The 15,100-nt window shown below is 41.3% G+C and overlaps 2 protein-coding genes across 3 annotated transcripts in view; one reads left to right on the top strand and one right to left on the bottom strand.

The window, feature by feature from the left end:
• The window catches only part of plppr2a (phospholipid phosphatase related 2a), a 186,440-nt gene that overhangs the window by 156,381 nt on the left and 14,959 nt on the right, over positions 1-15,100 (bottom strand). The gene's annotated exons all lie outside the window — the stretch shown is intronic.
• LOC144458576 (uncharacterized) lies at positions 77-11,796 on the top strand. 2 transcript variants are annotated; one of them, XM_078161078.1, is made up of 4 exons: positions 77-312; positions 4,389-6,887; positions 10,788-10,873; positions 11,319-11,796. In XM_078161078.1, the coding sequence occupies exons 2-4, from the start codon at positions 4,445-4,447 to the stop codon at positions 11,409-11,411; spliced, it is 2,622 nt and encodes an 873-aa protein (XP_078017204.1). In that variant the 5' UTR covers positions 77-312; positions 4,389-4,444; the 3' UTR covers positions 11,412-11,796. The 2 variants fall into 2 exon arrangements, with proteins under 2 accessions (XP_078017204.1, XP_078017205.1); XM_078161079.1 differs by having other exon boundaries at positions 11,322-11,796.

Below are 15,100 nucleotides of genomic sequence, written 5' to 3' on the forward strand. Positions count from 1 at the left end.
TAGATGTTTATACAACAGTATGAGACTGTCACACTCCTTACACACCTCGGTTTCCATCATGACATTATATTCTCCATCACTTTCCAACAGCCCATTCACCTCTGTCATGTCACACACTGAAGCAGATCCCGTTGTATCACTACGATGCTGCTGTGGGTCATCTGAACAGCGCCCTGTAGAAGAGGATTTTGTTTGCTCACATGACACAGAGGACAGGAAGGTACAAGTGCTAAGAAGATCAGCTGCATCGTTCATATTTCCATTGCGCTTCGTACTATCACGCACAGGACATGACAGCAGCGCTGTGGTCAGGTGGGTCTCTGACTTTTTTACACATGTTTACCTTTGTTTGCTTTTCTATGACCTCTTTATCTCCCTGATAGTAACAGCAGAGCTTTATCTGCTGACAGCGAGTTAAAAATATAGTTAAATAAATCATACTAATGACACAGTGTTTGAAGTTGTACTAGCGCACAGCCAGCACCACGTCTGTGCTTAAATATTGGATAATGGAATCATAAAACTGCATGTCACTCAAAAGTATTTGACTCCTTTCAAATAGCATTTTAAATAATCTATATAAACCTTCTGTTTAACAACGGCATAGAAAATGTTCCTTGAAAGGAGGATGGAATAAACAGGTTAAGCTCATTAAGGCGCATTAATATGTCCTGTTGCTTGAGCTTTATATACAGTGTGCTGCTGCTGCTGTTGGTAATCCTGAAATGCGGTGTGGCTGGCATTAAGCTCCTGAATGCAGGTGTAAATATAGACTCATAGATTTAAACCTGCAGCTCAGGAAACAGATAATACCTGGATAATTTTCACATTAAGGAGAACTTGTTGTGATAAACTATTCAATCACAGTGTGTCACAGTGTAATGCGTCAGTGTAAATACACCAGTCAAAGAGGAATAGTTGTTCCAGGTCTGATCACAGTAACAGTACAAGTCACTGCGGCTCACGGATAACAGGCATTATCCTGATGAGTTCAGGTCTGTTATACCAGACAGAATGATGGGAAAGCGTAATTCTCGACAGGCGAACTGGTGAGATGATGAGAGGCTCTGGGGCCGGCCGGGCTGGCAGATACCGTACACAGTGTGCGTGCCAAAACAGACAGAGCAAAGCCGATTACTCTTTCCCTTTGTCAGCAGAATTGACTGTGCTAGGTCACAGCGGGGGAGAAAAGTCACCAAAACAACACAGAAGCTGTACGCCCTGCGGAAATAAAAGGAAGAGTGATGCAGCTCCCAATTATTCACAGACACACCCCAAAGAGTCGTGATGACTTCAGGCAGCAGACTTTGTGACAGACATCTTGAGAAACTGTGAGGCTGGATTAAACCAACAGGGTCCAGGGGCTGTGGAAGCTGCAGGCTCACTGTATGTCGACTGGTTTGTGTTCATGTCACTGAGAAACTGTTTGGGAACACAGATAATTAAAGCACGACTGCCAAGTGAAGGTCTTAAAGGTGCCCTGTGGAGTTTTCTTGTAACATAACATTGAGTCTTACCCACCAAAACACACTGTGTATCCTCGAGGCCTGACAGACGTGTTTAATGCTTTTCTGTCCTCATAAACATTTGCAAGCATTTTTCTTGCTCTTCCTTTAAAAACCTGCATTGTTTACATCCACGTTTACAAGCCTGCAGTTTTATTCTTTGATGCCTTTGTTGGTGCATTAACATGTGTACCATGTCACCTGCAGATGCACCTGCGTCCTAGTGTGTGTGCAGAAGATCAGACAAAACACACATCCACTGATGTAAACACTCGGCTTCACTTCTGAGGTTTAGCTTCACAATTTATTATGAACACTAACGCCCTCCTGGACCTTCAACACCGTGAACAACAGTGAGCTTAAACAGAAACTGCTCCACCCATTTCACAGGTGTGCACAGGTGTGGGTGTGTTTCTCAGTAACTGACATCAGCCTGTGCACCACATGTCACCTACCCCACAAACCAAGGAACAAGGGAACAAGAAAAACCTCAGGCTCCTTACACAATAAAGCCTATTTACAAATGTTCAACATTGTAAACTCTTATGCCGTGTGATATAAATTGGTCCCTTAAGATCCCAAATACATTAGAGCATGACATGCCGTGGTGTCTCATCATTTAATCCTTTGGGAGATCGAGTTTGCAGATTAAATATCCAGTATACTTCTCTGCTGCCAAGTATTTCTTCAGTGTTGTGGCAGCAGTCTTGACGAAGGTCCAGGAGGACCGAAACATTAGTGTTACTAATAAACTGTGAAGCTGAACAGGAGCAGTGTGCAGGATTTTTTTGTTCAATGACTCAAGTGATAGTTTCCAACGTGCCTGCATCTGAGACAGATGGATGTGCGAATAGCTTTCTTTAATTAATTTTGTTTCGAGAAAGGCACTGAGAAAAGTCTACTTCAATATCATGACATGTTCTTAAACTGCGGAATTGTTCACACCTTAGTTCTTATAACGATGAATCCCATGTCTTTGTACATTGCAACCAATGAACAGTAGTAACAACAACAGCAAGCTCTATAGACAAGACAGACGCTGCTATCGAGGCTGTTCAAAATCAACACGTCTCCTCAATGTTACCAAACGTGGTAGTTTGTTTTACTCTGCTCTGCTCCACTCTTAAAATCCCAGCAAAACCAGTGTGTGTGTTGACTAACATACACATTAGATTCATTTCGTTAGATCCACTGGTCTCTAGTGATTGGTATCAAAGACCGAATGCCCCTTCCCCAAAGAAATCGGTTACAGTGGACACAGTGATGTTGTGGTGTCTCAGTGTTGTTGTTATTGCTGAAGCCGTTGTGTCATAAATATGTTCTGTTTTGTAATTGTGTTTTTTATATGATAATGTCCAGGGACTACAGATGAAAATTAGCTTATACTGTAGCTAACTCTGGCGCAGCTAAGCAGCTGTGCACTGTCCCTGTGAAATAAATAAAATAAATAAAATTAATGATGGAAACAGTGTGTACTGACAATCCTGTCTTATATCAGGCAAAATATATTATAAATAATATAAATATAAATGTTATTTAAATCCTATAATATTACACAAGTGTAGAATTGAAGAAAACACAATAACCAATTAATTTGCACAAACTTTTCAGCCCTCAAATATGCGTTAGTGAGCTCTTGAGTGTGTGTCGACTCTGTTCTCACCTAAGAAAAAAAACAAATAAGAAAACATTGGTGAATGTAGGAATCCTTGAGAAAACTGCGTAAATGGGTTTTAAGAAAAAATTTCAGTAATAGCCATCATTAATGAATGGTCAATAGTTAATTAAACTTTTATTAAGTATGAAATAATAATAAAGAATGTTTACTAGTTATAAGTTATGCTGTAATTGATGTTATTCTAACTATTTATTGTTGCACACATTACAACATTTTTTATACTATGTCAAGTATTTGTAATAGTAAATGAATTGTTTGTAAACTGTCTATTAACATCATTTGGACACTGCTATATAATTGCAACTGTTGATTAAAATACCTTATTAAATGGTTAGTAATTACTGTGTATTGAAACTACTACCCTACATGGTGATCCAAATAATGTTTATAGATGGTTTACAAACAAATGATTAACCATGAACATAGACTTAATTTAATATGTGTGTGCATATTGTTAAAAACTGTTAAAATAACATCAATTATAGCATTAGTATTTGTTAACAGTAAAATAAATATTAACTTAAGACATTAGTAACCTCTCATTGTAATATCATATACATTATAAAAAAAAAAAAAAAATTCAGGCGCAAACTGCGTTTTTCCACCATTGTAGTTCATTTTTGGTAACTCTTTTATTTATCTTACTTCTGTTGTTAGTCTGTAAGGCACTGGCTTTTGCTTTTTGCTCTTTGAACACTTTATATCTTGTATGTTTTGACTGATATTTAAAACTCTGTTGTTACAAAAACTAGGCCCAGTGTGTGACCTGAGCGAGGGGAACCCACTGGTTGCTCTGGTTGTTGCTGGTTTGTGAACGTTAATTGTTGTTAGTGTAATTTGAAGCATTCTCTGGCACAAGAATTTCCTTTGGGATAAAAAAAAGTTCTATTTAATTGAATTTAATTGAATATATGTTGCATATTCCTAAATTAATTTGTGTTTAATCAAATTACCACACACAAAAAGTGGGACATGAAAGTATACAGCACAGAAAGGGGCCCATCATGTCACAGCTCAAAAATATGTCCTTGACAGTGAGTTCTGTTTTGTAAAAGCAAATTTGGTACCTGCTCATCACCTGTCCTCATCAGTATTTCATTACAACTTTTATTAATAGATGATAATGATTAAACTATAATGATAGAGAGGATTTTTATTATCAATGCCAGTGACACTTTTCTTGTGTCTCATATTTTAACTTAAAGGACCTTAAAGGGGAGGAGAGAAGAAACACCCTTAAGTGATTCATAAGCTCGTAACCATGGAAACAAGAAATCCCAGACCCAGCCCTCAAGGTCTGGTCTCACAGGATGGCAGTGGTCTATGGATGAAGATGGAGTCACACCCTGTGACAGACCACACAGAGAGCCTATCGGTGACATGTGGTGAGAAGCCCCAAGATGAATCTGAAATCACTCCCCCTGCCCCCGCAGTGATCACCAGGTACTACAGTGTGATGGATGATGAAGGCGCAGATGAAGTCTTCATCCCACCTCCTCCTTCTTACATGGCTCCTTTGCTGCCAGCAGAGGGCGGCACAGATACTGAGGTGAATAATTCTACTGTGACCCTTACAGAAGGGGCAGCTGACGCCACAGAGGCTGAAGCTAATCCCAGTGGCTTAGACTGGCATCACAGTGACAAGCACTTAATGGCAGCACAAAAGGTCGTGGATGAAGTGATAGAAGGTGCTGCGCAGGCATCCAAGGAGTCTATGGACACTGTATCTTTGTCCAAAGACCAGGACTCCACTCTATCAAAACGTCAAGACCAAGCATCCATGGAGGAAGCATGTTATGATCCATGCAGAAGACACAATCAGGAAAACGCAACTGGAGACGAAGAGTCAAATGAGAATCATGAGGATATTGCAATTTTGAATGAGGGGCAGAAGAACTGGAGGAACACAGAAGCTGAGAGTGACCAATATCCAAAACAGGAACCTACAGGCGATGAGGAAAACTCTGAAAATGAGATGCTTTTTGACAAAGAGGAAGACAAAACAAAATCCAACATTTGTGGTCGTCTAGACTCAAAACTAACCACAGAAGATGTTGACTACGACAATGTGGAGACAAATGCCCCAAAGCTTTCTAATCCCCATGTGAGTGACGATGATTTTGAGTCCTGCAGGCCAACAGAGCTCTGTGAATGCAGCCAAAACACGACAGACACAGCAACCAATCAGCCACAGGTACCAGAGATCCCAACAGAGGCGTCCAATGATGATGATGAAGAGCATGTTGACACCAGATCTTTGAACTACACCCTGACAAAGAATAACTGGGTGAGGAGAGAAAGTGGAACTATCGAAACTCAAGTGTCCCAACTCTCAATCTCTGAAGGCTACGAAAAGATGGCTCCAAACGAAGAGCAAGAGGATGGAAGCAGGAGAATAGCTACTGATATCCAACAAGGTGCGGAACTGCTTCAACGCCTGCAACTGGTGCAGCTGCGACAGGAAGACACAAGAGGTGAGACAAGGGGCATGCTTGGGACTGACGTAGATGATCTGAAAGCAAGAGAGGCCGATCTGACAGGTGGGGATGGGAGGGAAGAGAGTAGAATTCACAGTGCTGAGGATAAAGGAGCAAAGATGAACCTGAAGAAGGAAGAGAATGAAAAGAATGAGAGTAAGGACGCTGAAACAAAATCTTCGTCTACATTTCCCGTAGAGTCAGAGCATCACGCAATTGCCGCAGCAGAGGGCGGAGACTCTGATGGTGATCAAAGAGACAGCTGTGTACCAGAAGATCTGCTTCCAATTGACCCTCGTCAAACATCATCTCACCTTGTGTCCACCTGCCACAGATTCTCAGTCGCTGAGACCTCCATGGAGAGGCAGATCCACGAGGAAGCCCAGGCGATTCAGAGCCTGCAGAGAACCGGTGGTGTCTTCAACCTCGCAGATAATCCAGATGTGCTAGAGATTCCCTTTAAAACCAACATCTTGCTTGAGCCACTTTCCTCTAAGGACGACCCAGACCAGCGCACTGACTGGCAGTTCTCCGAGCAGAAGATGAAGAAGGAGATAAGTCAGGAGATTCAGAGAGAGCTGGTGCTGGTCAACCAGGGGAAGATCCCAGGGGGGTACAGCAAAGGGGAAGTCCGTCAGTTAAAGGAGACCAAACTGCTGTTTGAGGCTTTCCAGCAGGATAACACGGGGGGCCCAACAAGAAACCGGAAACCCCCTGCCTCACTGATGAAAGGTCATGTTTACCCTTCTGTGTTGGAGCGCACTCGAAGCCTGGAGTTGCTTTCACACAAAAGTTGCCCCGTTTCCAGAACACATTCCCTCAGGCTGTGTAAAGAGACTGAGAAAAGTCCTGAAATCTTAAGATCGAGGAGCCCAACAGGTGGTTCTCGAGACAAAACACGTTTAGCCCCCTATGCAAAACAAGACAAACACACACGCCCCTACAAAAGCATGGACTCAATAAACACAGATGTCTCTATGCCAGCTGTGGAGACCAGGAGCAAATCTAGGGAGGGAAACCTGGGGATAGAATCTCCAATCCTCAAACAAAACCCCTTCTTCAAGTTACGTCCAGCGCTGGCTCTGCAGCCAGAGGTAGAGAAGGACATCCGGGAGGCCAAAGAAAGAGAGGAGGAGCTGCGCAGACAGAGATGCACTCTGTACGGAGAGAACAGGCAGAACAGTGAAGATGGAGATAAGTCTCGATTCAACCCAACGCTCGAATCAGGTCAGTCTGCATGGTCTCTGAGTATTTACTCAAGCACTTCTCCTAAGTACAATTCTGAGGCACTTGCATTTTACTTGAGTATTTCCATTTTAAGCCACTTTATATTTCTACTCCACTACATTTCAGAGGCAAACATTTAAAGAATCAGTAGTGTATCATTTGTCTAATATACTGTACGTATAATTTACCACTCAAAGAGCATATCATTTTCCAAATAAAGCACTTTTATTTTTACTTATGCATCAAAAATAAATATACTTTTGTTCCTCTCTCTGTACTTTTACTACGGTATATTTACATTGTTGCATTGCGACTTTAACTTAAGTAGATCTGAGGACTTGTTCCACCACTGATGATGAGTATTTGTATTACCTGTGACCATATGCACCACAGAGGCTAAATTGTTGGGTATTTTCCAACCTGATAAATGGACGTGTGGACTTGTATAGCAGCTTTCTTGTCTTCCGACCACGGCAAATGTGGGCGGGGTTGTTGTCACTCACTGCTCCGTCCAGCACTCACTGTATTTCCTCCTTTATCAGTCTGCACCTGGTTTATCGTCCACAGAACGAGGCTGCATGCCAACATTTTCAGAACAAAATAAAACAGGCTGCAGTAAGAGTCTCTCTCCATGGGATATTGGAGAGAGATGGGATGAATCTTGAATCTTGAATTGAATCTTGAATCTCTCTCCATGGGATATTCAAAAATTCACTAACATTACAAGTTAACGTTCCACCTTAAAAGTTGCCGGCAGTCGGCCCAGTGAATGAAGTTATTTTTTCTCAGACTCCAGCTGCTGTGAGAGGCAGCAAAACATCCTTTCATTTTATAGTCACAGTTTACTAATAAAACTCTCCACAGTATGAACAGTGGTTACATGAGCCTCAAAACCAGACACAACTCAGCCCTGAGCAGAGTGACCGTCCTCTACTGACCAATCAGACTGCAGTGTTCACAGCTCCACCTTTTAGTACCAGATCTGTGTGCTAGGTACCCCAACAGAGGGGGGACCAAACATGGGGACGCTAAGGAACGCCTCCGTTGGTACCATCCACAACTTTTCACTGTGGAAACAGAAAAAAACACGCACCAAACTGAACTGTACTGTATCGTATTGCTTGGTGGAAACACAGCTTAAGTTCTTTACCACTGACCACATGCCACATTCACCAGTTCACACAGTGGTGGCCAATGCTACCATACACCTAGAGCGCACTGTCACATGTTTGCCACTGACAGGCTCCAATTGTTATTTTAAGTTGGTGACAACTTATGGAAAGGATCCCTACAGAGTTAAAGAGTAAAATCCTTTTTGTTTAACCAGAAACAGCTCTGAAATCATCAGCGCCAAACCCACAAGACTGCATTTCAGGGTGCTTTCAGACTTAGAGTTGTCTTCCTTTGGTCTGCGTCAGGGACACATTTTGTCAAGGCTATGAAAAAATAAATGGAAAATATGAAAACATTATGGATTATTTCAATCAGGTTATTAAGCTGCATCTAGTAAATATGAGTATGTCTAATAAGAGTCGCTTAGATCTTTATTCATCGCACATCGCAGCTTTCTGACAGTCAGTCTGAGCACTTTAATGAATGCCTCTCTGCATTAGCATCACATAGTGTTATCCAAGGAGTCTTATCGACAACTTAGTGTCAACCCTGTCACAAGCGGTTAAGACCGCATCACTCAAGCAGCGACCTGATCTGAGTCAGCAGATGCCAGTGGGCTGAGTGACAACATGAAGGCTACTATCTGCACTCCAGCTTGAGCCGGGGGCAGTCTGGGTTCGCTTATGGTGTTGTGTAAATACAAATGACTTCAGACAGTTGATAGGTCTCACTGAAAGTATAGTTTGTGTGCATTTTTTATCGTCTGCTGTTGCACAGCAGGAGAGCATGGATGGCAGACATAACAGCTCAGCCAGCCAGGGAGTGTGTCATTATGTAGCAGCATGTTATATTTTCAGCGACAGTGCCTGGATAATGACGTGTGGGGGTGAGCCAAGGTGAAGATGATGAGGCTACATGTGACAGCAACATAATATGTCTGGGGGTAAAACTGGGCTAAACTGGAGGAAATGACTCATTCTTAAGGTCAAATAAGCTGTTATGTGTTATCCTAACCAGCCATGACACAACACTGTATGAGAATGTATAACCCAGATACACTGTGATATCCCACAGGACATTCCATAATGTGACCCTCATAGAGTCAAACACACAGTGAATAACAACAAGGTTTGAAATCACGTCACATCAAAGCCTTCTTCATGTCAAAGCAGCGCCCATTTCTTAAAGTTTTACCATGCTAAATGCACTGCTAAGACAATTAAACAGAGGCTGAAACTGACCATACGATATGCCCCACCCACCTTAGTTACTGTTGCTATGCCTGTCAAGCTTTAGGGCACTGTCACACATGCGTAAAATTAACTTCAGTGAATATTCAGACCGCTCTCTCCGAAAAAAAATGGCCATATAGGTCAACTTGAATTAGCTTATCACTCATACTTTCGTTTACTGTACAGCCGTGTAATAATTACAATGTACAGGCCATAGTAATTATTACAAGAGCAGAGGAGGAAGTGAGGTGATGTAGTAGAAAAGCTATAAGTCTGAGTAATGTTGTATCAACCTTAAAGAAGTCGGTGGTGGATGGTTCAGCCAAGTACAGGACTTTTACCCAGGAGACCATTGTCATGCCCCGAAGTCAACATTGACTTCTTTCAACACTGCATAGTTTTCTAAACCAAATCATGTGTTGTTGTTTTTTAAACCTAACCACTGAGTTTTGCTGCCTAAACCTAACCCGAACTTTTGCAGTGTAACTGCTACCATTTCATGATGGTAATGACATGTTTAAAACTGCGCCCATTAGGAAGGTATGTTGTTTTGGGGGTGGTCAAATAGCCTATGTTGTTTTGTTTTCTGGTATTTAGATATAAAAGTGTGTTGGAATATTTGCCTCCTGTTCACTTCCATTTGATGCAAGCGAATGGCGGAATAAAACATTCACATGATATGATCCTTACCATGAAAATACAAACTGCCCCACGTGACAGAGGCTGCCTGGCTGGCAGTGAGTTAGGAGACAGGCAAGGAACAAAAAAAAAAAATGGAAAATGTACCAATAGCATCATATTTCGAGATATTTATTAGAAAGCAATCTTGTTTTCCCCGTGCATCACATCCTGCATTGCCAACATTCAGCACGAATATCGCTGAGCAATAACGCCCAGTGCCTAAAGCGCAGAAACACAAGACACGTCACAACGCAAAAACCAGGGGCAAAAAGCTTCATGCTCATTAAAAACAATTACAAAAAGGTGCCTCCAGCTGCTAAAATGCTTCTTGTGTGATCAGGGCCTTACTCTTTCTTGTGCTACCTTTTAGCTTTTCCTGAAACTCAAGAGATGACCAAATTGTCACCATGCATTGGGTTTCTTCAGCCGACCTCTGCACACTTTTTTTCCTGGCTTCAGTGTTGTTGCTCTCTACATCCTCTCTTTCTAACCTGTAGGATATGACATGCCCATTAATGTCGTCATGGTTCACACTTCATGTCAAGGAAAACCTGCTATTTTTTGGTTCTATCTGGGAACTGCCAATTAGACTTGTGCTTGTTTTGTTTTGTTTTATTTTTCTATACATAAAGTGTAACCCCAGAGAATACTGTAGTGTAAAATGCTGCTAGCTTTGGAAGTAACTCCCCTACTGTGGGTAGTAAGCTAGTTAGCCAAATATGCTAATGTTTGGTGCTTACGTTAGAGCAGACAAACAAAACAGGATTAGTCTGGTTAAATCTGTGAAATCCTTAATTGTTTAATGGAAAACTGCTGCCTGAAGTCAAATCCCTTCAAATTATCCTGCTCCTTTTTTTTCCTTTCTGTCCTTTAGACGTCAGGAAACTGTCCAGGGGGAAACTGGAACGGGTTTGGCCGCCACCCTCCAAGAAAGACCAGATGAAATCTGAGCAGACACAGGTGATGTGCCAGGTCTGATTACTATAAATAGCTTCGGTCTTGTTTTTCCCATCCGTATTTCAGACCTGTGTTTATTGTGCAACACTTGTGAGAACACTGTGTGCTATCATGTTAAATCATTGCTAATTCAGGGGAACACTACAGGATGGATTATGATAAAAAAAAAATTACTCTTCTTGGCATCTCACAGTTTCCATTGTTATGTATTATTGTGAAATCCCTAAGAAAGCACTCATAAAGAGTTGGAATATGTTATTGTAATTGTAGCCGATGGGGTATTGAATCTAAAGTGGCTAAAATAAAGACATTAAATCAAAGATTTTCCCAATACTTTTTGTTATACAAATGCTTGGATTAGATCTGAAATGGATCTCAAATTCAGAGGATCAAGAGAGGGGAGCTAATCTCTCACTAATCCTGCTCTATTCTCTGTCTCATCTCACAGCAGGAGCCAAAGGTTCACAGAGCAGGAGGTCAGAAGGCTCCTCTGTGGCAGCGCTGGGAGTCCGGCCTGATCAACGGGAAGCCATCAAACTGATATTGATCATCCTGATGTCTTCAGCACTACAAATAGAGTATCAATGATATGCAATGCTAGAGCTGCACAAATCCCAGATTAATCAGTGTAATCAAAACCCTGAATGTAGTTCCGGCTTTAATGCTTCCTGGCTCTTCTAATGCTGCTTTGTATCTGTGTCAAAAATACCTTTTTGATATCTTTAAATCAGGTTTATTCAGCACTAAATAAAGCGAAAGTATCACTGTAATCATTTTGTCTTTTAATCTCTGTCAGCTGAGTTATGTACACCAGCTATTTTACCGTAGTCACACTGTTTATGGGTGGTTTAATTGGCATACGATGATGTAATGATGATGTCATTTTGTACGTTTCATCCTTTATGAGCTCCCACTGCAAAATTCCAACCGATCTTTTGTTTTGGGTTTTGAATAAATTAAGAAAAGAAAAGCCCTGTAGCAATAAGTGAAGTCTAATTTGTTCAACAAGATTATTTCCACAAATCACCATTGTTTTGTACCATCCATCCATCCATCCATCCATCCATTTTCATCCGTTTATCCGGGGCTGGGTTGCAAGGGCGATAGGCTGAGCATAGTACTCCAGACGTCCCTCTCCCCAGCAACACTTTCCAGCTCCTCCTGGAGGACCCTGAGGCGTTCCCAGGCCAGATGAGCTGTATAATCCCACCAGCGTGTTCTGGGTCCGCCCCGGGGCCTCCTACCTGTTGTTCGTAACACTTCTAGCACCCAGGAGAATCCTGATCAGATGCCCGAACCACCTCATCGGACCCCTTTCAACACAAAGGAGCTCTACTCCGAGCTCCCTCCGGATGTCCTAGCTCCTCACCCTATCTCCAAGGCTGAGCCCCGGCTCAGAAGTAGGCATAGGCTTAGAAGGAGGTAGGAGGGGAGGATGGCGGGCGACTAAAGGGCAGCACCTTGACACCAGAACTTCGGGTTCCTGTCCAGACTACCGTTTTAGGATTAGTCAACAAAAGCACTTTCAGTTCATTGTTAATTTAAAAGGTCCTAAAAGTAGTACTAGAGATTGCTTCCCCATGCTACATGAAACATACAGTCCTTGTTTTGGCACCCTCCAGGATTGATAAAAAAAAAAACAGATTGTAAACTTAAGTGGCAGGGGATAAGCCTGATAACTGACTAGACTAGACTGTGTCATGCCAAATTTAAACATGAAATACTCAGTAATGAGGGCATCAAAAAAAGTTCACGAAAACTTAGTTGATCTGTCATCACATTTACGAGAGAGAGCTTGGTTTCTAATCTCCGCAGACAGGAGCACAGAGCTTAGCCCGTCTAAGTACCATCTGTCAGGCCAAGTGGCTCTGCCAAGGGAGGAAGGACTTTCACTCTGCCCTTCCTGGCTCGGATCTCCCAGTGTTAATTGGCTACAGTTCTCAACAGCCCACGGACAGAAGACACAGCCAAGGCCTACGTTTGAGCTGTTATGACAATTTGAGCATCAGCATTTAGAGTCGGACACACTGTACGTCTTCAACACCTCCCAGTGTGATCTGTGAGGACACATCAGCCTCATCACTCTGAGTTACAACAAATTTGAGATAAAAGATATTCATAGATTTCACTTTAAAACAAAACATCTGAGCTAATAAAACACAATGCATTGTGATTGTGACTTCTTACAAAAATAGCCACAGGGCCTCTTACAAAAGGCCCAAAGAGATAAAATCCTCCAATATTTCATACTCAAAGAAAGATTAGATTCCAAATGTGAATTAAAATTTGTACATGAGGACTTTGTTTTTTCTTCTTTCCAACTCCATTCATCATCACACCACCCTCAGATTTATCTCATGACCCTTCATACTACTGTAGCTGTATGTAAAGTAGTTTAAACTTCCTCCACCTTGAAAAGCTAAAACATCATCATTGATGCATCATTATGAACAATCTAAAGATGTCATATGTCAGTTACTGGGGTCATTTTCTTTCTGGAACAAGTACTTTTGATTTTACTTTTACTATACTTTTTACTTTTGATACAATACCTTTTATTATATATATTATAATACCTACTTTTTGATGATAATAATTTTGCTGAAGTGGGATTTTGAACTTGACTTGACTTGTATCTGTGATGCCGTAGTTTTTCACTGCTGTATTGGTACTTTTAGTAAAGTAAAAGGATCTGAGTACGTCTTTCACCACTGGTGGAAGTGGGAGAATGGGGTGGTTAGTTAAGGTGTTGGAGTGGGGTAGAAGACGTCTATTGTATTTGTACAGCATTATGTAATACAACCCAGTCACCAGAATACATGTTGGCACCGTATGTTTCTGCAAACCACAGATATGTTACATTTGGACGTTATTACACTTGGGTAAAGTGTGGTTAGGTTTAGGCACAAAAACCAGTTGGTCATGGTAAGGAACGATCTTGCAAAAATAACGGCTTTTGGTGGCACAATCACAGCTGGAGAAGCCACTGACAACTGCTTTCCATGGCTCTATCTCCAGTGGAAAAAGAGTGACAGGTTGCTAAAAAACGCAGATGTTTGGTGATTAAAAGTTGCTGGATTCACTAATAAACAACAAGTGATGTCACGGTAAAAAAACAACCACTTTTTGTGGCACTATTTCAGCTGTAAAAGCAGCGATGTCTTGGTAAAAAAAACATGGCTCTTTCCCAGCTGGAAACACAGCAACGAGTCACTAAAAAACACTCACGTTTGGTGACTATAAAGTTGCTGAAACTGTAGCAATGAGTCACTAATAAACAACCAATTTTGTTGTTTGTTGCAAACAGAGGTCTGCAGCTTGGCAGGCATCACTCCTTCCACCATCCATCCTCCCTCCACCTCCTGATGACAAAGTCAGCTCATACACTGCGTCACTTTAGAAACACTGATATGATTCGTATAAAACTTACAAATGTATCCGTGGTTTGAAGAGATGCACAATTCCAACATTTTCCTCTGGTGACTGGTAAAACAGTCTGTCACCGTATGTTCATGTGGTATATTTAAGCTTCTAAGGTATTCATCTAACATCTAAAGACTTTAGAAGACATTAGAATAGACATCAGAGGACATGATGTAATATTTTGTCATGCCGTTGTAAACTGTAATCTTGGTAATGGTACATGACTGATCAAATGTTATTTTTTAAATAAAGGCGGTCAATGCTTTGTCACAGTATTCTACTTACGTAGATAGCATGAGGCATCAATACATGTTATCACATCTGGTGCAGATGAAAAGATGTAGTGTAATTCACCACAAGAGGGCAGCATAGCTTCAATAATCAAGACACTGTATTCCAAGACAACATCAAAACAACTCGTCCTTAGCCATGACTCTGGGCATCAAATTACATGTTCGATATGCAAATATTGAAAGCTCTACTGTAAACAGTTATTTCAAGGTAGGTTTTAAAATAACATCACAAAAGATAAATGACATATCTTTAGCAGGACGATAAACCCCAGATCTTTTGACTCAAATGTGTAGCACAATATCAGTTTATCCAGACATATAGGTTTGCTCATATCCATGTTTAGGATTGCTAATAAAATACCAAGAAGTCAGTTGATAGAAAGGGTAAACATATGCTGAGAAAGTACAGTAGTTATGTAACCTTTGTAATTTATCCAATGATGACTCACTCACTTCACAGAACTGGATTCAGCAGCTAAATTTTTTATCAATTCCATGAACAACATGAAGAGAA

The sequence above is a fragment of the Epinephelus lanceolatus genome, chromosome 18, assembly GCF_041903045.1.
Source record: "Epinephelus lanceolatus isolate andai-2023 chromosome 18, ASM4190304v1, whole genome shotgun sequence".
NCBI classification, from domain to species: Eukaryota; Metazoa; Chordata; class Actinopteri; order Perciformes; family Serranidae; genus Epinephelus; species Epinephelus lanceolatus.

What these genes read in the sequence shown, in the direction of transcription:
- LOC144458576 (XM_078161078.1), top strand. Translation starts at nt 4,445, where the DNA reads ATGGAAACAAGAAATCCCAGACCCAGCCCTCAAGGTCTGGTCTCACAG. An exon ending in CAACCCAACGCTCGAATCAG is followed by an intron (nt 6,888 to 10,787) that starts GTCAGTCTGCAT and finishes TCTGTCCTTTAG; the next exon opens with ACGTCAGGAAACTGTCCAGG. An exon ending in TGAAATCTGAGCAGACACAG is followed by an intron (nt 10,874 to 11,318) that starts GTGATGTGCCAG and finishes CTCATCTCACAG; the next exon opens with CAGGAGCCAAAGGTTCACAG.